Raw genomic sequence first — 24,871 nt, 5'->3', positions numbered from 1 at the left:
GGGGGCAGCCCCACACAGAGAGCAGGGATAAATCCAGGGACCAAGAAAGCCTGAGCTGAACATGTAGAGGGTCAGAGAGGCTTCAGGGCTTCTCCCTGCCTTACCACCCCTAAAACCTGGCCAAGGTCCTGAGCTGAGCTTCTGTTTCTTAAGCCTCCTGACTTCTCCTAGCAGTTCCTTCTAGGGGGAAGGGGATGGGTCTGTCCCACTAAACCTGCCTCAACTCAAACAGAAGAAAGGGCCTTTCTGCACCTGTCTCTGCCCCTTCACCAGAGTTGCTCCATCAGCTGGGTTTGCCCTTGGTGGAGTTCATTTTCCTCACAGCAGCTTTTGTGTGGTGCTGTGTTTGGGATCTCTGCTGAGCACAGCACTGATCCCACAGGGATGATTCAGCTCCTGCTGAGTCAGGAGCTGTTCTGCCCCTCACCCTGACCCACCAGCGCTGGGCCAGGGGTGCACAAGGAGCTGGGGGGACACAGCCAGGACAGCTGTTCCTCTCTGACCACAGGGATATCCCAAACCACAGGATGTCATGCTCAGCATATAAAGCTGGGGGAAGGAAGAAGAAACAGGCAATGCCTGGAATGTTGCCCCAAGTCACTGTTACACTTGACAGAGCTCTGCTGGGCTGGGCATGGCTGAACATCTCTCTGTGATGGGTCACGGGGAATGAGTTCCTTGGTTTGCTTTACTTCTTAAACTATATCTAAACCAAGGAATTTTCTCACTGTTACTCTCCCAATTCTCTCCCCCACTGTAGCATGCCATGGGCTTGCTAGGGCCCCTCCACAGACATCTTTAATGAAAAATCTTTTTTTTAGGATTTCTCCTCTTGAGAAGCTGAGAAGCCTCAAGAACAAAATGTAATCAATGATTATCTGCTGCTGTAGAATGCAACAAGTAAATCTGTGATTGGTCTCATGTAGTTGTTTCTAATTAATGGCCAATCACAGTGAGCTGGCTCGGACAGAGAGTCCAAGCCACAAGCTTTTGTTATCATTCTTTCTTATTCTATTCTTAGCTAGTCTTCTTATGAAATCCTTTCTTCTATTCTTTTGGTATAGTTTTTATATAATATATATCATAAAATAATAAATCAAGCCTTCTGAAACATGGAGTCAGATCCTCATCTCTTCCCTGTGAACACAGGGCCCCGTGGAGAGCAGAGGCCTAAAGATAGGAAATGCCAAGTCATGGCAAGCCCCTGTCTTCTGCCTTTCGGACCCCAGCCTATCTCTCTGTAACCCTATAGGTCACTTCTCCTTAACCCCTGCTATTGGACAATTCTGGATACCCCTATACCCTATATAATGGGTATAGGGGGATCCAGAAGAGCCCTGGCTGGAGCCCTTCACAGACCCCCAATAAAGACATCGCTGTGGAACTCCAGAGCAGCCTTCTCTCTCTCTCTCTGCATCTGCCGGCCGGCCAGCGGTGCCTTAGCAAGCAAAAGAGCTGAACTCAAAGAGCTGAAAATCACTAAAGAGCTGATATTCCTTATGCTTGCTAAAGGTAGGCAGTGACTGAGAGCTGCTTGGGTTTCGGGCAGTCTGTCCCATAGAGGACTGAGCTATCCAGCCCGCACAGCCTGCTCAGGGGCAAACCTGCTCTCAGCAGGGACACCCCATCCCACGGGGGGGCAGTGAACAGCTGGCTGCAGTGCTTCCCTTGCTGGGTACAATGGGCTATTATATAATGGGGTGGTTAGCCCATTCTGGTTAGAAGAGCATCATGGAACCCTTCACAGATCTCCAGTAAAGCCATCACTGTGGAACTCCAGAGCAGCCTTCTCTCTCTCTCTCTGCATCTGCTGGCCTGACGTGCCTTAGCAAGCAAAGAGCTGAACTCAAAGAGCTGATAATCACTAAAGAGCTGAAATCCCTTTTGCTTGCTAAAGGTAGGCAGTGACTGAGAGCTGCTTGGGTTTCAGGCAGTCTGTCCCATAGAGGACTGAGCTATCCGGCCCGTGCAGCCTGCTCGGGGGCAAACTGCTCTCAGCAAGGACACCCCATCCCACGGGGGGGCAGTGAACAGCTGGCTGCAGTGCTTCCCTTGCTGGGGACAGCAGGACCTGGCCCCACTCACTGCCTTGTACTCCATGAGCTCCATCTGCAGCCGGGCGATCTCGGCGCGCAGGGCGCTGATCTGCTGGCTCGTCTTGTCCTGGTTCACCACCACCTTGTTCTTGATGTTGCGAGCGCGGTTGGCGTACTTGAGCGTGTTCAGGGTCTCCATGAAATCCCGGTCAGAGGGGCTCACGCAGGCAATCATGATGGTTTGGCTTGGGGATGCAAGGGCAGGGTGAAAGACAGTCCCTGCACAGCTCAGCAATGCAGCAGGTGCAAACTCAGGGCTCAGCACAGAGCATGTGCCCCCAGACACCCGTCCTGGATGGGAGCCCATCCTGGGCCCTTCTGGGTTTTAAAACAAGGTATGAACTGGGTTCATCCCTCCCAGAGCCTGAGCACCCACAAGACCCCTCAAGGACAACACACAGCACTGGGCAAAAGCAGCCTTTCCTCAATACCTCCCTCTTTGGAGAAGAGGCAGGGAATTCAATCCCATTCTGGGCACCAACACTTGCCAAGTCCCAGATCTGTCAGGGCTCAGGAGCATTTTGCATCAGCTGATTCTGCCAAAGCTGCTAACTGCACCTGAGGCTGATATGTCTTTACATCTGCAAAGTCATGCTGTGCCTGGAAGAAGGCATCTCTCTCTGTCCTGAGACAGCTCCTCCATAGCTCCTGAGCCCCCTCAGCCCCATGGGCAGGGGGACAGCCCCTGCAGCCCTCAGCCCAAGCTCAGCCCCCACCTGGGACCCCCTTACCTGTTGCCCCCGAGGGAATCCTGCAGCAGGCGGGTGAGCTTGGAGTCGCGGTAGGGCACGTGCACGACCTTCTTGCTCTGGTCTCCAAGGGCACTGATGACATTCCCCAAGGCCAGCTACCAACACAAAGGGAAGCCCCCCAGATTCAGCCCAGGCTGAGGATACAACACATCAGGCCTGGGGCACACTCTGTAGCACAGGTTTGGGTTGCACAAGGGGCAGGCGTGCGGCTGCCCTTAGCCTGGGCTGTGCCTCTCTCCATGCTGCACTGAGAAGAAGCATCAAGCCCCAGAGGGGGTTTTTTTAACTCTGATTAGTAGATCTCACCCTTTTGGGAGCTGCATCCCTGTGCCCAGCTGCACCCCTGCCCACAGCACGAGTCTCCTTTGGCAGCAGAGCTGTGCTCCCACCACTGGCACTGTGACACAGCCCAAACCCCAGCCACGACAGCAGCACCCCAACAGTTCAGGGCAGCTCCAGGCAAAACCCAGCAGTGTTAGAAGTTTCTCCTGTCAGGCTTTGCCCTGGCAGCCCCCCTGCCCAGCAGTGCAGCCCTACCAGCCCACAGTTGATGGAGATGCCCTCCTTGGCTCTCTCGCCCGTGGCACCCGTCCGCTTCAGCCTCTCCGAGCCAGCCAGGTCCACAAAGTGAAACTTGGCTGTCAAGGTCTCGTACTCAGCAGCAGGCTGGGATCCATCCAGAAGGCTGCTCACCTCCTCATTCACCTGCAGCCAGGGACACACCAGGGGTCAGCACCCCAGAGGCTCCCTGGCCTTCACTCAGACATCAGCCAGAGTCTGAACGTTCACCCTCCATATCGAGCCCCTCAGAGATGGGGACAGCATCCCAGAGCAGCTTGCTCTGAGCCATCCTGCCCAGGATCAGCTCACCCTCAGCTCCCATTAAATCCCAGTGCAGGATACAACTGGAAAGAAAAATCCCTGCTTCTCTTAGACTTCAAACCCCCTCCCCTTCCCAAGGGAACTCCATGCATCAGCTGTGTATGGAACCCAAGAACAGCCTGGCCATGAGGCAGGAGCACATCTCACCAGCTCTGGGCGGGCACACACTCTTGTCTGGCACAGGTAAATAGTGAAGATGGCATGGGATCTGGAGCTCTGCACGTTCATCTGGGTGCTGGCCGTGGTGCGGGAAAGAGCTCCTTGCTTTAGGCACTGGATCAGCTGCAATGACACCAGGCAGGGAAGGAAACCTTACAGAACCCTTTTAGGGAGTCAGGACAGACCCTGTGCAGCTCAGTGGACACACTGACCTTTTCCAGAACAGCCCCAGGACTGCACTCCCACCCTGGGAGAGATCTCCCCCTCTCGGGAGTTTTGCTGTTAATGGCAGCTCTGAGATATGTGAAAAGTCTCTGTTTCAGCCTGCGTGTCCAAAAAACGAGCTGGAGTTCTTCAGTTTTCGTTCTTAAAGTTGTTTATTAATTCTTATCTATAAAATTTTTCTCCTGCTCAGCTGAGATCCACTCAGCAGGGTAGCCACAGGCCTGACTTCGACCACCCCCAGGGGGGTCCTGTCTTTTTATACTACAAACTACCCATAACATATTTACAATTACTTCCTAATACTTATCACTTATGTTAGACAGTGCACTTCTATTCTAAACTAATCCCAAAGTGCCAGCATCACAGCAGAAAATGGAGAACAAGAAGAAGAAGAAGAAAGGCTGGACACACCCAAGTTCCTCTGTCCTGTCCCCAAAACCCCCATTCTAAAAATCCCAAAATCTACCCTTTCACCCTGTGAAAATTTTATTTTTACATTATTTAAACTTCTGCCATTTTCAGGTCCTCATACAAAGCTGGCAATTTGCTCCACAGGTCATAATCAAACCCACAGGTGCTCTGGGCTGTGTGCCAGGGTCTCTGAGCCCCCCAATGGGGACCTTGGCAACTCTGGACACCCGGAGGGATGCACTGAGTTCTGACATCTCCCCACCAAGTTGTCCCCACACAGCACATCCCTGGCCACCGGCACCCAGCTGCCAGCCCTGCTCTGTGTGTGCCCCATGCTGCACCCACCTCATCCTGGGAGCTGATGAGGCGTGAGGTGACCCCCGTGGTGTAGATGCTCCCGCTGGCATCCTCGTGGATTTTGATGTTGGATTTGCGGTGGCGCGAGTCGGGGTCGCGGGTGCTGTCAAACAGGTCCAGGATCTCCTCGTTGTACAGCTGGGCAGGGCAGTAGTGGGTGTGGGTGAGCAGGGGAAGCACGAGGCTGCTCAAGCCTGGCACTGCAGGAGTGGCAGGAGCAGCCCTGGCACTGCAGGAGTGGCAGGAGCTGCCCCCTGGCACTGCAGGACTGGCAGGAGCTGCCCCCTGGCACTGCAGGACTGGCAGAAGCAGCCCTGGCACCCTGTTGCCACTCCCCCATAGCTGTGTGCTCACACTGCCTACAAGGCTGAGCAGGGGAGCTGGGGTGTGTGCATGTGCACCAGAGGAGGGACAAGCACAGAATCATAGAACCCTTCAGACTAGAAAAACCCTCCAAGATCATCGAGTCCAATCATTTACCCTGGCACTGCCATGTTCACCACTAAACCATGTCCCCACACATCTTCTGACCACTTCCAGGGATGGTGACTCTGGTGCATGTGTACCAGAGGAGGCACAAGCACAGGACTGTGGAAACCTTCAGACTGGAAAAGCCCTCTAATTCCATTGAGTCCAACCATTCATCCCAGCTCTGCCATGTTCACCACTAAATCATGTCCCCACACAACTTTTGACCCCTCCCAGGGATGGTGACTCCACCTCTGCCCTGGGCAGCCTGTGCCAATGCCACACCACAACTTCAGGGAAGGAATTTTGCCTAATATCCAACCTAAACCTCAACTGGCACAACTGGAGGCTGTTTCCTCTCCTCCTGTTCCTTGTCCCTGGGAGCAGAGCTCAATCCCCATCCATCCCCACCCTCCTGTCAGGAAGTTGTAGAGACAAAGATCCCCCTGAGCCTCCTCTTCTTCAGTCTGAGCCCCTCAATTCCCTCACCCACTCCTCATCAGACTTGTGCTCCAGAGCTTGCCATGCAAAGCTCTGAGCTTTGGGTTGGTCTCTGCTGCCCAAACCTGTCCAGTTCTGGTGCCCACAAGCAGCTCCACTGAGCAGACACCCAGGAGCTCCACATCCCCCTGATCCTCCTGGCTCACCTGGCCACAGAGCCAGTGAAACCCCACTCTCATCACAGCTCAAGGCATCTCTGTCAGGTGTACAGGGGATAAGGGGGTGCTGAACAAGCAGGAAACCCAGAGCTGACTCCATCCATATCCTAACTCTGCAGCCCCTCTCAGCCTGGGGTATAGGGACACCCCTGCCCATGAGTCCCCTGCTGCCACCATTCAGTGTCACTCTTGCACCCACATCTCAGTGCACAGGGCTGGGTCACCCCAGGACTGCAGGTTCCTGGCCAGCACAAGGGATCAGACTAATCCATCCCTGCTGCCCCTGGTGCCGCCAGGCTCCTCAAGGGTCTAAACCTGCTCCCAGAACCTGCTCCCAGCAGCAAAGTCACAAGACAGGGATCAGCCAGAACAAGTCCTGTGCCCCTGCCAGGACAGCAGAGCTGGTGACCAGTGCCTGACGTGGCCATGTGCTGCTTTAGCCATGCAGGACTTCAGGACAGGCAGGAAACTGCCCCCATTTCCACCCCAGCACAAAGGATCCCTAAAGAGAAGCCCCTGGGCAGAAAACCAGGAGCTTGGACAGGCCAAGTGATGGCAATGGGAGGACACAACAGCACCACAGGGGCTCTGCAGATGAAGACATAAGTGGGAAGGAAGTGACTTTGGGCCCTCTCCAAGCCATCAGCATCTGAAGACACCCAGATGTGATGGCAAACAAAGCCAAGATCACAGCACAGGGCCCCTCCCTGCCCATCTCCTCTTAAAACCTCAACCTCAACCAGATGAAGCTTGCTTGGGGCTCAGCTTTGCTCAGCACCACCCTGTGCTTTCTCACTGGGGCCTTAAAACAGATCCCACTTGCACCTCTTCACTTTTTCAGCCCAGGAGCAACCCCCACGAAAAACACTGCCAACACACAAGGTCCATGTGCTTCCCAGGACAAATTTCTCCAGGGAATGAAGCAGTTAATGGAAGAGGTTTTGAACAGGAGAACCCTGGGCAGAGGCAGCAGAGGATGCATTCTCAAGGTCAGAGATGCAACAAAGGACATGAAAAATAGCCCAGTCCTTCCCCAAAACCCCCTCCCCACCCAAGAGTGGCACTTCTCCTCCTGTTTACTGGGAACTCTGGTCCAGAGTGAAGCAGGAGGAGAAGAAAGGGCTATCCTTGACCTCAAACAGGGGTAAGACAGCCCAGAGCCCCTGGATCCCCAGGGGACCCAGCCATAAGACCCTTCCCCATGGTGGGAGCTCCCTCCACTCAGTTTGTAGCCATGCAGGTGCTTCGAGTCCCCACTGCACCAGCACACATCCCCATGCTTGTCACAGGGTCCAGCTCTGCCAGGAAGATCTGGAGGAGCCCAAGGCACAGGAACAAGGGCAGGGCAGGGCCATGGTGCCCCCCAGACTGCCATTAGCCTCTCACCTCCAGGAACTGGGCGCTGACTTTGAACTCGGGCGCTGCCAGGCCCTGGCTCTGCGCCGCGCGCCGCCGCTCCTCGATGCCGCTGAAGAGGTGGCTGATGGCCCGGGGGATGATGCCCTGCTCCTCCTCGGAGATGCTCATGTCGAAGCCAGTGCCCATGGTGTAGGTCTTCCCTGCTCCAGTCTGTGCAGAGACAGGGAGAGGAGCTGGCTCAGCTCTGCCCAATACATCCCATATTCTCCCTCTGCTACTTCAGGCTCCACAAAGGCCACCGTGACCCCCAGTGACACATCAGCTCCCACACTCCCAGCCCTGCCACCTCTGCCCCCAGCTCTCACCCAACCAGGGACAGCTCTGTTCTCTCCACACCCAGGATCTCACCTCCTTACAGGGTGCAAATATAAGTTCTGTCTCATCATCCACTATTACCTTAGTAAGTTCACTTTTCCTAATTTCCATGTCACTTGCAGAGGCTGAACAAGCAGGAAAGCCCTGCTGCTCCAGAGCTGACTCCATCCATATCCTCACTCTGCAGCCCCTCTCAGCCTGGGCTGGAGGGACACCCCTGCTCATGTGTCCCCACTGCTGCCACCCTTCAGTGTCACTCTTGCACCACATCCCAGTGCAGAGAGCTGGGTCTCGAGTGGCAGATTCAAAGGATGCCCTGTACTTCTGGGGGGCATTGGGCCATCCAGGTGTCCTTTGTCCCTTTGTCCCTCCCCTCCTGTCCCTGCTTGGTGGCTCCCTGCCCCTTCCCTGCCCCTCTCCCCGGGGTTCAAAGGAACAGCAACCATGGGTTCAGGGAGTTCTGTTGGAGCTGGTGCTGCATTCAGAGGCCTGTGGGCCTGAATAGAGCTCTGCATCCAAACCCTCCATCAGAACCGACTCCTTTCCTTCACCATCACCTTAAAGCTTCTCCACAGAGGGAAACCTGAGGAGCAGCCCCTGTTATGGGGGGAAGCTCCATCCCAGCACCACCTGAGCTCCTGCAGGCCTGGACTTGTCCCCACGGGCCCAGTGCAGTGCAGCTCTCAGCCAGCCCAAAGTGTCTGTGGGGTGAAACACCACACACCCAGCCAGCCAAAAGTGTCTGTGGGGTGAAACACCACACACCCACAGCCAAAAGTGTCTGTGGGGTGAAACACCACAGTGCCACTGTTTGGTTCAGCACCAAGGGCCAGAAAAGCTCAGGCACGTTCTGTCTGGCTATATTGGTAATATATCAATACTCAACACCCTCCACCTTCCTCAGCCTCCCCAGGTGCCCTCTCAGCCTCCCTGGAGAGCCCACACTGAGGGCAGAGCCCATACCTGCCCATAGGCCAGCACAGTGGCATTGTAGCCCTCGAAGCAGCCCTCGATGAGCTTCCCCATGCACGTGGTGTAGATCCTCTCCTGCCATGTGTCCAGGTCAAAGACAAAGTCATAGGTGAAGGCCTTGTCCTTGCCCAGCAGCACCTGGGGCTCACCAGGTGTCACTGAGGTACAGATGTGACATCCCTCTATCTTCTCTTTGGGCAGCTGAGGGCGGATCCTGTGGGAAGAGAAGCAGGGTGAGGGCAGCACAGGCTTGGGGGACACCAGCGTGGCCCTGAGGATGAGAGCACAGCCCATCCTGTGAGACATGTCCCAGAGTGCCTAGTCCAGCACAACCAAAGGAAAAAGACTGCTCCTCACTGCTCTGCACTGCTGCAGCCTCACCTGGAGTGCTGGATGCAGTTTGGGGCACCATAGTCTAAGAAGGACAGAAAGGTACCAGGGAGTGTCCAGAGCGGGGCATAAACATGGTGAAGGGCCTTGAGGAACCATAGGTGAAGCAGTTGAGGTCACTTGGCTTCTTCAGACTGGACAAAAGCAGCCTGAGGTCAGACCTATTGAGGTCTGCAGCTTCCTCACACGGAGCAGCTCAGATCTCTGCTCTCTGTGACAGTGACAGGACCCAATGCAAAGCTGGAGCTCTACAAGGGCTGGGTATTAGGAAAAGGTTCTCCCCCCAGAGGTGCTGGCATGGCCCTGAGGCTGCCAGAGCTCCAGGAGTGTTTGGACAATCTTGTCAGGCACAGAGTGGGATTGCCAGGGTGTCCTGCACAGGACCAGGAGCTGGAGCCATGAACCCTGTGGGTCCCTTCCAGCTCAGGACATCCTACAACCCCCGCTGGAAACGTGGTTCATGCAGGCAGGGGACAGACAGTAGAGAGCATACAGGGCAGGGGATGCTTCAGCTCCTGCAGCCAGCCATTACCCTGACCTGTTTGCAGCTGAGAACAGGGGGTGACACATCCCAGAAACACCACCAGGCACCTCCAGGAGGTGACACATCCCAAAAACACCACCAGACATCTCCAAGAATGGGTGACAGGCAGGGCTGGGCACACAGAGCCTGCACCCAGAACTGCCCCCAGCCCCTCACAGATGCACTGGCTCATCCTCCCCACTGCCCCTGGCAGGGCTGGGCACAGACAGGGGTTGTGGCACCGGATCAGCCCCAGCCTGGCAGAGTTAGGGCAGCCAGGCCAGCACAGCCCCGCTCAGTCTGACACAGACACAGCAAACCACAGCTACAAAGGCTTGAAATGCAAAATGCAAAACCTCAACAAGACAAGACAGTCCTCACCGTTTGAAGCTAAGCACCACCCAGCCCAAAAGCTGTCCCCAGCCTTGGACTTGCAGATGGGACTGGGACAGGCGAGGCTGAGCTGGCTCCTGGCTCGGGCAGAGCCTGACCCACCCATCCCATCCCACCCAGTGCACCCAACCCCTGCCTGGGAATGTGGGAGCAGAGCTGGACCTGCACAGACACTGCCCCTTTGCAGGACTCAGAAACTGCCCCTCTGCAGGACTCACAGACACTCTGCCCCTCTGCAGGACTCACAGACACTGCTGCCCCTCTGCAGGACTCACAGACACTCTGCCCCTCCGAAGGGCTGCCCAGCTCTGCCCGTGCTGATGCACCGGCTGCAGGAAGCTGGGGGCTCCCAGGGGACTCGTGGAAAAGGAGTTTGGAGCCAAAGCCGTGCAGATAGCTCTCATTAGTGCTAATGAGTGCTCAGCTCCAGTCCCCGGGTGCTCCATAAACTCAGCTATTAATTCCTTCAAACCACATCCCTGGCAGCCACATCCAGACCTGAGCAGCCCACAGTGTGCACTGGGACTCAGAATCAGGAATCTCCTGGGCTGGCCAGGATCATCCAATCCAACCCTGCCCTGCAGGGACACCCCAACAATCCCACCCTGGGCATCCCTGGCAGCGCTGCCCAAACACTCCTGGAGCTCTGGCAGCCTTGGGGCTGTGCCCATTCCCTGGGGAGCCTGGGCAGTGCCAGCACCCCCTGGGGGAAGAGCCTTCCCTGATACCCAGCCTGACCCTGCCCTGACACAGCTTTGTGCATCACTGTATGATCTTCACCCACCCAGGAGGGCCCTGAGCTGTTTTGGGGGGTACAGGGTGTCCCTGGCAGGGCAGGCAGTGCCAGCACCCTCTGGGGGAAGAATCTTTCCTAATATCCAACCTGATCCTGCCCTGACACAGCTTCATGCATGAGTTTCTGATCCTCACCCACCCAGGAGGGTCCTGGGCTGTGTTTGGGGGTACAGGCAGTGCCCAGCACCCTCTGGGGGAAGAATCTTTCTTGATATCCAACCTGATCCTGCCCTGGCAGAGCTTTGTGCATGAGTTTCTGATCCTCACCCACCCAGGAAGGCCCTGGGCTGTTTTGGAGGTACTGGGTGCCCCTGGCAGGGCAGGCAGTGCCCACCACCCTCTGGGGAAGAACCTTTCCTGATATCCAACCCAAGCCTCCCCTGGCACAGCTTTGTGCACGAGTCTCTGATCCTCACCCACCCAGAAGCAAAGCCCTGGGCTGTTTTTGGGGCACAGGGGGTCCCTGGCAGTGCCAGCACCCTCTGAGGGACGAACCTTTCCCTGATCTCCAGCCTGACACTCCCATGAGTGTTTGATCCTCACCCAGCCAGGAGCAAGGCCCAGGAGGGCCCTGGGCTGTGTTTGGGGGTACAGGGGTCCCTGGCAGCACCCTCTGGGGGAAGAACCTTTCCCTGATATCCAACCCAAACCTACCCTGACACAGCTTCATGCACGAGTGTCTGATCCTCACCCACCCAGTAGCAAGGCCCAGGAGGGCCCTGGTCTGTTTTTGGGGCACAGGCAGTGCCCAGCACCCTGCACCCCTCACCCCACACAGCAGCAGACACATGGGAACTGCTCTGTGCCTCTGTGGATATATTTAGCTCAGCAGCCACAATAAAAAGCAGCTTCTGATGTGCTCAGTCCCAGACTCGTTCCTGTCGCCTTCCCAGGGTTCCACCCTCCTCCAGAAAGAATTATCCCTGACTTTAATTACTTTTGGAGCAAGATGATGTGCTTCCCTCATCCCCGCCCTAGACATGAACAGCAGCCCCAGGGGATGGGCAGAGGAACCAACTGGAGCCACAACACATTTGGGAATTTTCTTCCCTCTCAGGAAAAACGAGAGCAGGTTTTCAGCAGAACATTTCTTTGTCTCTCCACTCCTCCCAGGGGGTTTAAATACCTGCAAGGGGGGTTTGGAACAGCATGAGCAGCAGTGCTAGAGGGGTGTGCACACATGAATTTTCCACAGGGTATTTAGGAACCCACTTTGAGCCTGGCCATGCTGGGCAGTTCCAGTGCCAACAGACCAACACCAACATCTGCCCCACTCCTATTCCCCAAACCTCACTGTCCAGGCAGCTCCAAGCACCCCAGAGACCCATCCCGCACCCTGGCTCTCCTCAGGACCTGTGGCTCCCCTGTTGTGGGAAGATGAAACAGGAAAGCCTTATAAATATGATTGCCTGGCAAAAGAGTTTGAGAATATGAAAACTATAAGCAAAATTGAAATGAAAGCAAGCTTTGAGATCCCTCAGTTACTGAACAACTGGAAAACAATGGTGTGGCCAGCTGAAGGTGATCCCCTTTTGATGGAACAACACCCTCTGCTTGCAGACAGGCCCAAGGGTCAGAGCAGACCCTACAGCTTGGCAGAAGGGGCCCAAAGAGGAGTTTTTAGGGTTTAGAATGTGGTAATGTAATGATGTGGTAATGTAATGATTCTTATAGGCTGTATGTAAATGCTATAGGACTTGTATCTTGTACTAGATTGGTTATTGAGAATCAGAATATTCAACAGAGAAGAAGACTTAGGGTATTGTAACGGGAACCTCGTTGTCTTAACTCTTATTCTTACCTCTTCTCTCTTACCTCTTGCCTTTTACTCTCTTACCCTTTCACTCTCTCACCCTCTCATCCTCTCTGCCCCTCTCTTCTCTCAGTCCTGCTCCAGCTGTGGCTGGCAGCTCCCAGCAGGGCCCTGCACCCAGGTCCTTTGCAATAACCCACAAGTTCCCAGCCCTGGCTGCAGAGATCTCTCATCTCCATCCTCACCGGGCTAACCCCCATCAATCCCACAAAGGAGAAATCCAGCAGGACCAGGAGCACACCAAGCCCTCAGCTCCCTGCTCTGATGGTGACAAGGAACAGCGAGCCAGGCCAGAGCTGCACAGTCCCAGCCAAACGCTCCTGCCAATAAAACCTTCCCAGGCAGGCAGGGCAGCAGGCAGGAGGTGGAAGGATGGATGGACAGACACCCAGAGGGGCAGGCAGGGGTGCAGAACACCCCTCCACAGCCGGCAGTTCCCGCTGGGTGATGACAGGCTCCCAGCAGGAGCCTGATCCAGCAGCAGCATCCAAAGGCACCAGCACGAGCCAGGCAGGGACACACACAAAGGGGAGCCTGGCTGGAGTGTCCCCAGTGCTGTCCCTGCCCTCCCTGCCAGGCTGGCAGGCTCTGAAAGCTCTGTCTCCATGGCAGGGCTGCCATGGGCACTGAGCATCTGCAGGGAGGAGGGACAGGATCCTGCTACTGAGGGGCAGAGCTGAGGCACAGCAGCTCAGACAGGCACAAAGGGGGAGCTGTTCTGCACTGCTGCCCTGTGCCAACCTTGGGGAGCTGTTCTGCATTGCTGCCCTGTGCCAGCCTTGGGGAGCTGTTCTGCACTGCTGCCCTGTGCCAGCCCTTATGGGTGCAGGAGCTGTTCTGCACTGCTGCCCTGTGCCCAGCCCTGTGCCAGCCTTGGGGGGTGCAGGAGGGGCTGGGGGCCAAGTGCCAGGTGGGCACTGAGAGGCAGCTCCACAGGCAGGGTCAGCCTGGAGGTCTCTAATCCCTCCTGGCAGGGATGTCCCCATTCCAGCATCTCAAGCCCTGCAAGAGGCACAGGGATGGGGTCAGCTGGGCACTGCCAGTATCCCCAGTGAGGGCACACACACCATGGCAGCCCCAGCACTCTCAAGGGAGGCTGTCTCCTTGCATGGGAAAGCACAGTCTGGCTGACGTGGATTGCTGGGTTCATGTCCTCCTCACTCAGCTGTCTCAGCTTCCTGTCTCCCAGCCCAGCACCACAACAGCCCCAAGGGGCTCAGAGCATCCTTTGGCCCCCAGCACTTTGCCAAAGCCAGCAGCACACTCCACAGCCCTCCAGCACAGAGCCAGAGCTGTGAGAGCCCCACCCTGCCCCACCAAAGTGCCCGTGGGCACACAGCAGCCACACCACCCTGCTGGGACACAGCTGGGACCCAGATCCATCACTCAGCATCACCCATGTCACACAGGGGTGCTCCACCTCCCAGCAGCCTGAGCACACACACCCTACAGCATTTCCCAGCGCTGTCAGGGGGCTGTAGGGCAGCTGCTCACAGATTTGGGGATCACAAAGAGCTCCTGTCCCTGCAAGACCTCTCTGCTGGCTGCCTGCTGACCCTACAAAGAGCTGTTCCTCTTCCCTCCCAAGGAGGCTGCCCAGCCAGGAAGGGCTGGCTGCCCAGGGAGCAGAGCCAGAGAGCTGGAGAGTGATGGCTGGAAGAGCTCCATGGGATTTTCCCTGTCTGTGCCAGGTCCCAGAAGCTCACAGCCACCACCTCTTGTCCACCTTGTCTGCAGAGGAGCAAGGCTGCCCACAGCACTGCTGCTGAGGCACTGCCCCTCACCCAGGCACAGCCTCTGTGGGCTGGCAGAGCTGGGGCTGGCAGAGCCCACCAGGGGCACAGCCCAGCCCTGTGAGCCTGTCAGGACAGGTGGGCTGGGCAAGCCCAGACAGCACCTGGCTCCTCTCCTCATGCTGCCTGCACTCATTCTGCTCCTGTCAGTGTTCCCACACCCCCTGTGCTTGCCCTGCTCCTCTCCTCATGCTGCCTGCACTCATTCTGCTCCTGCCAGTGTTCCCACACCCGCTGTGCTCACCCCACACCCCTGCATTCACCCCATTTCCCCTCCCCACACGACCCTGCATTCACCCCACTGCCATCCCCACACCCCTGTGCTTGCCCTGCTCCCATCCCCACTCCCCCCATGGCCCCAGCTCTGCTCCCAGGGCCACCAGCTCCATCAGAGCTGCAGGAGCAGCTGCCCAGCAGCCCAGCCCTGCTGTCCCCTCTGCTCCCCAGCTTCACCCTCCTCTGCCCCAAGCTGTGCTGCTGCCCTGTGATCCCACCAAGGCAGCCAGGAGGAGCAGCTCTCTCATCCCCCAGTACATTCCATGGTTCAAGGTCAGCCCAGGCACCACAGAGCCAGCACCATCCACCCAGCTGTGTGGGGCTCTCAGCTTGGCCAAGCAGCTCCCCATGGCAGGATCACAACAAAGTGCTCCAGGTTTTCCCACACCTCAAGCATGGATGGGGCTGCCCACACTCCTCAGTGGCTGCCCAGGCTCAGATCCCATAGGAGAATCTTCCCCCTCCCTGGGAAAGGATGTCCCAGCCCCATCCTGCCTGAGCATGGGGACCAGGGAGAGGGCTGGCTGCCAAGGGCTGCCTCTCTGCTCCCAGGTTATATTGGACACAAACCAAGACAAAGTTCAGCATTTAATTACCACGGCAGGGAAGTGGCTTAGCAATCAGAGAAAATTGAATCAGGCTCCCTGGAGACTGCCAGGTCTGGTCAGCAAACAGTCCAATTAAGAGATATAGCCAGGCACCTCCCAGAGCAGGGAGCACAGCACAGAGCCCCCCGTGCCACTGTGCCCTGACAAACCCTGCCAAGGCAGGGTGCCACAGCCAGCACAGCTGGAACAGCACTGGGCCCAAACAAAGCTCCTGGACACCCCACAGAGCTGGGGTGCACCCAGAGCCCCACTGGGCACAGCCCAAAGGGGGACATGCCTCTACATTATCCCCCAAGGAACCCCACAAGAACACCCCCCAGCCTGCTCCTGTGCAGGGCAAGCTGCCTCACACCCCACAGCCCCCTGGGCTCCCCCTAATCCACCACTCCAGACTTTCCCAGGCTTAGAGAAACCTTTAAATCAGGCCGTGGCAGGCACCATGTGCTGCTCATTAGCTCTGGCAGGAGCACGGGGCTGTGAGCTGCACCATCTGCTCTGTGCTGGGACCATGGCAGGCTGAGGGACAGCATGGGACAGAAGCAGGGACACCCAGCCCATGGCAGGGACACCCAGCCCATGGCAGGGACCAGCAGGGACACCCAGCCCATGGCAGGGATCAGCAGGGACACCTAGCTCGTGGTAGGGACACCCAGCCCATGGCAGGGACACCCAGCCCATGGCAGGGACCAGCAGGGACACCCAGTCCGTGGCAGGGACAACCAGCAGGGCCCAGGGGATGCAGGGGAGAGGGGACCAGATCCAACCCACTTTGGAGTCTCCCTGCGTTCCAGCTTCACCCCATAAGTGCCTCAGGCCAGCCTGGGATCAGCACGAGGATGTCTGCACACAACAGAGCCAGCACAGTTTGGTGCAGTGTTTCCCACCAAACCCCAGTGGGTGGGAAACACAGTGTGACAGCACATAGGATGTGACACACGCCCCAGCAGGGCCCCAGCTCCCCTCCAGCCATGCAGAACAGCCCCAAACCATCCTCAGCAGCAGTATGGCAATGAACGGGGAGTTAAAGGAAACCATCACTCACAACAGACCCTGCCAGGCCATCAGCCTGACCGGCAAAGCACAGCAACCCCCAGGTCTGATGGGAACAGAGGGACACCCCTTCCCTAACCCTAAGCCAGCTCTGCACCCCAGCACTGAGCCTCCCAAACCCCACCCACAGGATCTGTCCCTTTCCCAGGAGCCCCTGCAGGGTCCCCATGTCCCAGTTCAGCCCAGCACCACTGTGGTGTGCCCATGCTGGAGATAAGGCTGCCCTAGAGCCAGGGCTGGCACCTCCCAGGGCACCCAGTGCCACTGGGGAAACAACAGCCTGACCTGGGCAGGAGATTCTAAAGCCCCGGAGCCCAGCAGGAACACCAGAGCAAAACTGCACACAAGACATGGGAGCAGGTGGTAAAAAAGAACTGCCTCTCAAGCCCCTCCCCAGAATACAAATAAAGGGATATAAATAACTAAATAAATAAATATCAATAAATAAATGAATATGGATAATATATATTTATATAAAGAAATAAATGGATAAAAAGAAATATAAATATACAAATATATGTAGAATAAATATATAATATATAAATAAATTACATACATAAATATAAATAAATAATATAAATAAATAAAAATACATATAATTATATATAGAATATATACTATTTGATTAATATATATTATATATAAAATATATTGTATATATTCTATATACATAAAATATATAAATTATATATATTATATATTATATTATATATTATATATTATATCAAATTATATCTATTCTATATATAATATATTATATATAATTTGATTAATATACACCATTGATATAAAATAGAAATAAATTCATAACATAAATATAAATAAATTTATAAAATAAATATAAATAATACATATAATTCTATATAGAATAAATGAAAATATATATATCATTTATAGAAATAAATAACATAAATAAATAAAAATAAAAATAAATAAATGCATGCCAAGCCCTTGGCCAGCAGGACAGGGGATGCTCTGAAGTACCCAGGAGTAAACCCAGCCCCTCACCTGGGCAAGGAACAGAGAACATTTTGACCCAATGCCTCCTTCAGGCAGGTGCACCCTGAAAAAATGGATGAGCAGAGACCACAGCACCATGGACCAGCTGGGTTGTGCTTTCCAGCCATGCAACACTGGGCCAGGGAACTCAGTGCTTGAAGGCATGGGGAAGAGGAGGAGCAGGAGTTCAGCTCCCTGCCAGCATCCCAGAGCAAAGCAGGGATGGGAACATCTCCCTGCCAAAGCTGGGCATGGCCAGCGGGCAGGGAGGTGCCCACAGCCCCAGGGGGCACAGACTGGGGAGCTTGGCACCAGGCTCCACCACAGCAAGCTGTGACAAGAAATCTTCCCCACCCATGTCAGGCTCCAAGGAGCTGCAGGGCAGGGAAAGGGAATCCCCCAGTGCTGGGGCTCAGCTCTGAGCTCCCCCCTGGCAATGGGGGCAGTGACTGAGTGGCATCCACATGGAGAGAGCAGAGGGGCAGATCCCGAGCAAGAGGAGGCACCTGCACCCACACAAGCACACACCAGGGCTGCCTCCTGCTCTGCCCAGAGAGGGAAGGGGTGCCAGGCAGGTGCCAGGCACTGTCCCTTCCACCAGGCCACAGTAAAACACATCAGCAGCTGCCCAGGGTGCAGAGGAAGCCCCTGCAGACTGATCTCCTGCAGCAGACCCCAGCAGCAGCTGTCCTCACAATCCAGCACATCCCAAATCGGCTGGCTGTTCAACCAGTGCCCTCACAACCCACCACATCCCAAACCTGGCTGTTTAACCAGTGCCCTCACAATCCAGCACATCCCAAGCCTGGCTGTTTAACCAGTGCCATCGGGTGTTTTGACAGCCTCCAGCAGGAACCAGCCCTGTGGGACCACCAGGGCCACCCCCAGCCCCAGCAGGAGCAGCAGCACAGCACTGGCCAGGCCTGGCTCTGTGATTCACAGAGGCCTCACAGAGGATATCGCCTTCCCTCCCGGGGGCCAGGGCCATGTTTCTGACAGCTTTGTTTGGGGCTTCATCCGCAATTTTCTCCTGCCTCCAATTTCAGTGCTGAGGCAGCAGCTGGCCCCGTCCTCGGGCTGATCCTTGGGAGGCCCTGGGCTCTGCTGAGGCTGCAGGGTGCTCAGCTGACTCTCCTGCCAGGGGTGCTGTGTGCGGGCCCCAAACCCTGCCCCAGCTGCTTTCTGTGGGCGCTGGCACATCCGGGGGTGCAGCCCTGCTCCCCCCTCACACATCTTCATCCATTTCTGAACATTTCCGCTGTAAATCCGATTGAGAGCCTGGCTGAAGGCAGGCACAGAGCCCACACCTGGGCTCAGCACCCCCAGAGCCCAGGGTGCTCACCAAAAGCTCCCTCCAGGCTGGGGAGCCGCTGTCCCCCTCCTCTGGGGACAAACACACAGCCCTGAGTCACAGCAGGCTGCAAAACCCAAAGTGAAAGCAGAGCAGCAGCATGTCTGGGTGGCTTCACCCAGCAGCAAAACACCCACAGGATGGGGCAGGGCCCTCTGCCATGGCTGAGCTGCCCTCAGCAGATGCAAAAGGGGTGGAGAGGAAGGGGCTGGGGTGCCCACAGCGGTGGTTTGCCAGACCAGCACCCCGAGGACAGAGCACCCTTCTGAAATCCTTCCCTCCGTGGATCAGGGATCCCCTGACCCTGTAGATGGCAGACAGAGCACCCCAGGGCTGTGCCCAGCACCCTGACGATAAAACAGGCTTCTGGGATCTTTCCCTGAGGGGATCAGGGCTGTCCCTGACCCTGCCAATGGCAGACAGAGCACCCCAGGGCTGTGCCCAGCACCCAGAGGACAGAGCAGGCTCCTGGGATCTTTCTCTCCATGGACCAGGGCTGCCCTGACCCTGTAGATGGCAGACAGAGCACCCCAGGGCTGTGCCCAGCACCACGATGGGCTGCTCCCCTCCCCCCTTCCCCTCCCCCTCCAGGAGACAGTCACATCCCGTGCCTTGGGGTGGAATTGATTGCCTTATCTCTCCCTGCACGCCTCTAACAGCTGAGCAAAGCCAGGCCAACACCAGCCAGAGCTGGCAGGAGCCAGGGCCCCCCAGACCACACCAGAGGGCTCCAAGGCACAGCAGCAGTCAGCAGCAGAGAGGGGATGGAGGGCAGCAGGTACCAGGGCTGCACCCTCCCTCTGCCCACTGCAGCCCCTGGACAGTGGCACAAATTGGGTTCACACCACCTTTCTACTGGGCCCAAATCCACCCCAAAACAGCTGATGTGGAAAGGCTCCAGCTTCACTTCCTCAGTGAGTGACCCCAGCTGGCAGCAGACACTCTGGGCTCACAGAGAGCATCCCAGCAGGCAGAGAGCCCCAGCCATGGGGCACCAGAGGTGCCAGCACCCTGGCAGGGCTGGAGCCAGCTGATCCCACCAGCAGACCTCTGCCAGCTCAGCCTCTTGGCCAGAGCACCCCGAGGGTGGATGAGGATGAGGGCGGGGGGACTGAGCTGCGAGTCCCTCCCCAAAGGAGTATGAAGATGAGGGGAAGGTGACTCTGAGGAGGAGCTGGGAGTCCCTCCCTGAGGGTGGATGAGGATGAGGGGAGGGGGACTCTGAGGAGGAGCTGGGAGTCCCTTCCTGAAGGTGTACGAGGATGAGGGGAGGGGGACGGAGGGTGGATGAAGATGAGAGCAGGGGGACTCTGAGGAGGAGCTGAGAGTTCCTCCCTGAGTGTGTGTGATGATGAGGGGAGAGGGGCACTGAGGAGAAGCTGGGAGCCCCTCTCTGAGGGTGTATGAGGATGAGGCCAGGGGACTCTGAGAAGGAGATGAGAGTCCCTTCCTGAGGGATATGAAGATGAGGGGAAGGTAACTCTGAGGAAGAGGTGGGAGTCCCTCCCCGAGGGTGTATGAAGATGAGGGGAAGGTAACTCTGAGGAAGAGGTGGGAGTCCCTCCCCGAGGCACCAGCCCCACACGGGCTCTGGTGAGGGCCACAGAGCATCACAGCGGGGCAGCTGCAAGAACAGCAGAGCACTGGAGGTTGCAGAGTTTAAATAAACTTGAAATACGACTCAACTTCCTTCCCCAATTTCACAAGCTCCGTTTCCTGCGTCTCCTCGGCAGGCCAGGCATGCTCAGTGCCATGGCAGCTCTGGCACAGGGGATGCTCTCTCTCTCAAAGCAGCCCTCAGGAGGTGCCCTGAGGGAGCAGCTCTGCCGCCAGCCAGGCCACTCAGGCCTGCAGCCAAGCAGTTTAATGGCTTGGGGGTCAATAGATGCCATCAGCCCTGCCTGACACTGCAGAACTACTGAGCTCTGCTTCCTGCAAGCAGCACAGTCACTCCCACGGCCTGGCGCCCTGTGGCTCCCGGAGCTGGCAGCACCTGGAGGGGCTGAGGGGACAGGGGCTGCTGAGGAGCACCAGGCTCAAATTCCTGTGCCAAGCCTCAAACCAAACCTCCTGGACAGGAGGTTTGTGCTGCTGCATTGCAGGCACCCATTTGAAGGTCATCTCCAAGGAGGAAGCAGCGGCTGCTGCCTGAGGAGGACTGGCCCCCAGGCCCTGCTCTGCACCACCATGGCAGGAGACAGCTCCCTGCAGGCACTGCTACCCCAGCATGGCCTGGCTGAGGCACAGCCCGGCTCTGCCAGCTCCTCCGTGCCTCAGGAGACACAGAGACACACTCAGAACCTGCCCCAGGAGACACCATCACACTCAGAACCTGCCCCAGGAGATACAGGGACACTGGGAACCCACCCCAGGAGACACCATCACACTCAGAACCTACCCCAGGAGACACCATCACACTCAGAACCCAACCCAGGAGACAACATCACACTCAGAACCCACTCCAGGAGACACAGGGACACTCAGAACCTGCCCTAAGACACACCATCACACTCAGAATCCGCCCCAGGAGACACAGGGACACTCAGAACCCGCCCCACGAGACACCATCACACTCAGAACCTGTCCCAGGAGACACAGAGACACACTCACAAGTCACACTCCAGGCTAAGGGGCAAGCAAAGCAGACCCTGCTGGCTGGGAGGGCGAGGGCCAGGACAGGATCCAGCCCTGCCCTTGCAGACACTGCAGCCCTGAGCTGCAGGTACAAGGTACAGGAAGAAATCAGCCCCTGGGCCAGGAGGAGCTGCTGGGCCTGCGTTTCCTCCTGCTGACAGCAGCACTGCTGCAGGTACCAGCCATTTCCCTCCCAGCACGTGGCAAGCCTAAACCAGGTCCCCACAGCTCAGCTCCCAGGCTCTTTGGAGAGCAAATGGGGCAAGGAGGGTCTCCAGGAGAAGATGGGAGCCTGTGAGGCTGACAGTGAAACACCACAGCATCTCTCCCACCTTCTCCTGCCAGACCAAGGCAATCAGCAGGAACTGGGATGCACAGATCAGTATCTCTGTTCAACTGTCCCCACCCTCCTACCCTGGGACCACAGAGATGGGTCCTGATGGCTGTGGCAGCTCCTGACATCAGCTGGATCACCCCCAGCAACACCACCATCACTTCCCAGGGTCCTTGGCCCTTCCCCAGGTCCCACCTCCCTCCCACCAGCAGCACAGACACAGAGACCCCAAAGAAAGACACAGAGACCCCAAAGAAACAGCACAGCTGGCCCATTCATGTCATTATCAAGGGACAAAAGGGGAGCTTTGATCCATGTCCTGCTGCATCCCAGAAACATTCAATCTCCTCTGTGCTCTGATGGCTGAGAGAGGTGGGATCTGGGGCAGGTTTACTTCAAGGCTTTTAGAGAATCCTGCAGCCTGGCTGCTCCACCGGCAGGGTGTCACCAGCACTGACAAAGGAAAACCTCACTCTGCTCCAAGCCTAGGGCAGGAGGGAACCCAGCCCCAGCCCCCCGGGGCTGCTGTGGCAGAAAAGGTGGGTGGGTGGTCTGCAGGGAGAGCAGCTCAGCCTCGGCACACCCAGCTGAGCATCAGAGCCACCTTCCTGCACGGCGTCACAACCTGACGGCTTTGTTTGCAGCCTCCTCGCTGCCAGCCCTGCTCCTTTGTCCTCCCGACTCACCTCCAGCAGCACATCGCGCCGTGTGCCCAGCGCTCACCAGCTGCTCTGAGCGGGATGTTGGCTCAAGGAAGGGGTGTGAGAGGGCTGGAGCTCTCCCCCCTGCCTGGATCCTCACCATGAGCGCCCCAGCCCCACCGCAATGCTGCACACCCCAGCCACCTCCCCACTGCGGTCCCCCAGCCAAGCACCAGCCAGCCCAGGACCCCAGTGCTGGAGGGGATCAGGAGAGCCCCGCAGAAAGGACTCCACAGCCGCCCTGCCGCGGGGCACCCACCCCATGGCCAGGATGCTGCTAAAAGGCACCATCTCGAGAGAAATGCAGGATGGAGACGGGAAGAGTCCGGCCAGGAGGAAATGCCCACCCCCATGGTCGGCATTAATCGGTTCCCGGGTCAGTGTCCTGGCACAGCCACTCTATCCTGGCACAGCCCCCTGCCCTGTGCAGCCACCCCAGCAGCCGCAGCAGGGGCTGCCCTCACTCCTGCAGCTCCCCCATCCTTCACAGCCAAGCCTGGCCCCGACCCTCGGCCTCTCCAGAGGAGAACGGCAAAAAATCCCCTGGGGCTGCAGCCAGGGCGAGCAGGATGGAGGGGCAGGGGGAGCGGGGAGGTGTCGCGGTGCACACACACACACACGCGTGCACACGCACACACAGCCCCACACCCACCGCTCTCCCTCCATCACTGCGCTGCACCAGCAGCATCTTTTGTGCTCCCGCTCCGAGCGGGCAGGGCTCGGGCAGTGCCCCCCGAGCCCCCGCAGCCGCCAGCCCGCCCTGCCCGTGCCGGCGGGGCTCAGAGCGGGGGGCCGCAAGTGTGTCCGCTGCGGGACGGACTCCCACGGGGTGCCATCCGCTCCGCCACCACCATGGCCCGGCAGATGCGGCTGCCCGGGCCGGTCCCTTCCCCCGCGGGAGAGAGGGTCTGGTACTGCTCCGTGGGATTGGGATCCCTTCTTTCGGCGGGGATCCTTCCTCCCGGGGGCAGAGAGCGGCACAGCCCCGCCGCCCCGCACCGGGCCGGGCATGGCGCTCACAAAGACCGGGTGACACTGGGGGGTGTCACCGTTCCCGCGGGGCTCGGCCTCGCTCGGCCCACGCCCCCCGAGCTCCGCAGCCCCCCGAGCCCCGGCGGGCTCCGAGGCCGCCTGCAGCTCCTCTGAGAGGTGCGGGGCTGCAGGCGCATTGTTCCCAGCACAAAGGACACCGCGATACCGCATCGCTTCCCACCACCCAGCGGGGGGGGCGGGCAGGGAGCCCCCACAATGCCCGGCATCCCGGTGACACCGCGGACGGCCAAAGGCACCCGCGCAGCAGCCGGGAGCTGCCCAGGCGGGGTGGCCGCCGGCTCTGCAGGTGGAGGAGCCGGGGGTCCCGGCCTCGCCCTCCGCCGGCGGTGGGGGCGGGTGGGGGGAAGGCAGCGCCGGAGCCCGGTAGGGAGAGGGGGGAGACACCCCGAAACGGTGGGGAGGGGGTGGGGAGGGGAGCGGCGGGGTCCGGCACAGACCGGCCCGGCGGGGTCTCACTGCCCCGGGCTGGGGTCGGAGCCGAGCGGGCACCCAGCACCCCCCGCCTCGCAGCCGCCGCTGCCGCGCCCGCCCCGCCTTTCGGAACCGCTGCCGGGCGCACCGAGCTCCGGGACACGCGGCCCGGCCCGCGGGAAGCGCCGATCCCGCACTCACCTCACGGCCACCTTCACGCAGCTGTCCGGGGCCGCCATGGCCCCGCACGGCACCGCGGCCGCCGCTGCCCCGGAGCATCCGCGGGGCGGGAGGGGCGGGGCCGCGGCGGGGGCGGGGCCGGGCCAGGTGCGGGGCGGGGCCGGGACGGGACACGCCCACAGGGCCGGACCGCGAGCACGCGGAGCAGGGCGCGGGAACCCGCTCGGAGTCGGGACACGGACACACGGACACAGGGACACGGGCAGGGACACAGGGACACACGGACACACGGGGACACGGACACAGACACAGGGACACGCGGACACACGGACAGGGACACACGGGGACACGGACACAGGGACATCGGGACACACGGACAGGGACACACGAACACAGAGACACGCGGACAGGGACATAAGGACACGGACACACTCACATGGACATGCGCACACAGACAGGGGCACAGGGGCACAGGGACACATGGACGGGGCATGGACACGGGCATGGACGCAGGGACACATGGACACAGACACACTGATACGGACAGACAGGGACACACGAACACAGTCACACTGACACGGACACACAGACAGGGACACATGGACACTCAAACGGACACGGACACAGGGGCACAGGGACACACGGACAGGAACATGGACACACGGGTACACGGACACAAGGATACAGGGACAGGGACACGGGCATGGACACAGGGACACACAGACACACGAGTACAGGGACGCACGGACACAGGGACAGGGAGACAGGGACACATGGACACAGACACGTGGACACACAGACACAGGGAGACACAGGGAAACACAGGGACAGGGAGACACGGGCACAGGGACA

General features: G+C 58.1%; 1 protein-coding gene across 3 annotated transcripts in view; it reads right to left on the bottom strand.

Annotated features, from left to right (window-relative positions):
* The window catches only part of KIF21B (kinesin family member 21B), a 56,040-nt gene extending 31,931 nt beyond the window's left edge, over window positions 1–24,109 (bottom strand). For all 3 annotated transcript variants that reach the window (XR_010442882.1, XM_064733308.1, XM_064733309.1), the window contains exons 1-8: window positions 24,041–24,109; window positions 8,707–8,929; window positions 7,396–7,578; window positions 4,871–5,020; window positions 3,878–4,012; window positions 3,386–3,553; window positions 2,828–2,943; window positions 2,086–2,281 (exon numbers count right to left, since the gene is read on the bottom strand). Coding sequence is in view for 2 of the 3 variants with exons in the window: in XM_064733308.1 (XP_064589378.1) it covers window positions 2,086–2,281; window positions 2,828–2,943; window positions 3,386–3,553; window positions 3,878–4,012; window positions 4,871–5,020; window positions 7,396–7,578; window positions 8,707–8,929; window positions 24,041–24,078 (1,209 nt within the window). In the remaining variant the exon portion in view is untranslated. The remainder of the gene's footprint in view (window positions 1–2,085; window positions 2,282–2,827; window positions 2,944–3,385; window positions 3,554–3,877; window positions 4,013–4,870; window positions 5,021–7,395; window positions 7,579–8,706; window positions 8,930–24,040) is intronic.
* Window positions 24,110–24,871: the final 762 nt, after the last annotated feature.

The sequence above is a fragment of the Zonotrichia leucophrys genome, chromosome 26, assembly GCF_028769735.1.
Source record: "Zonotrichia leucophrys gambelii isolate GWCS_2022_RI chromosome 26, RI_Zleu_2.0, whole genome shotgun sequence".
NCBI lineage: Eukaryota > Metazoa > Chordata > Aves > Passeriformes > Passerellidae > Zonotrichia > Zonotrichia leucophrys.
This window is presented reverse-complemented; position numbering and strand designations above follow the sequence as displayed.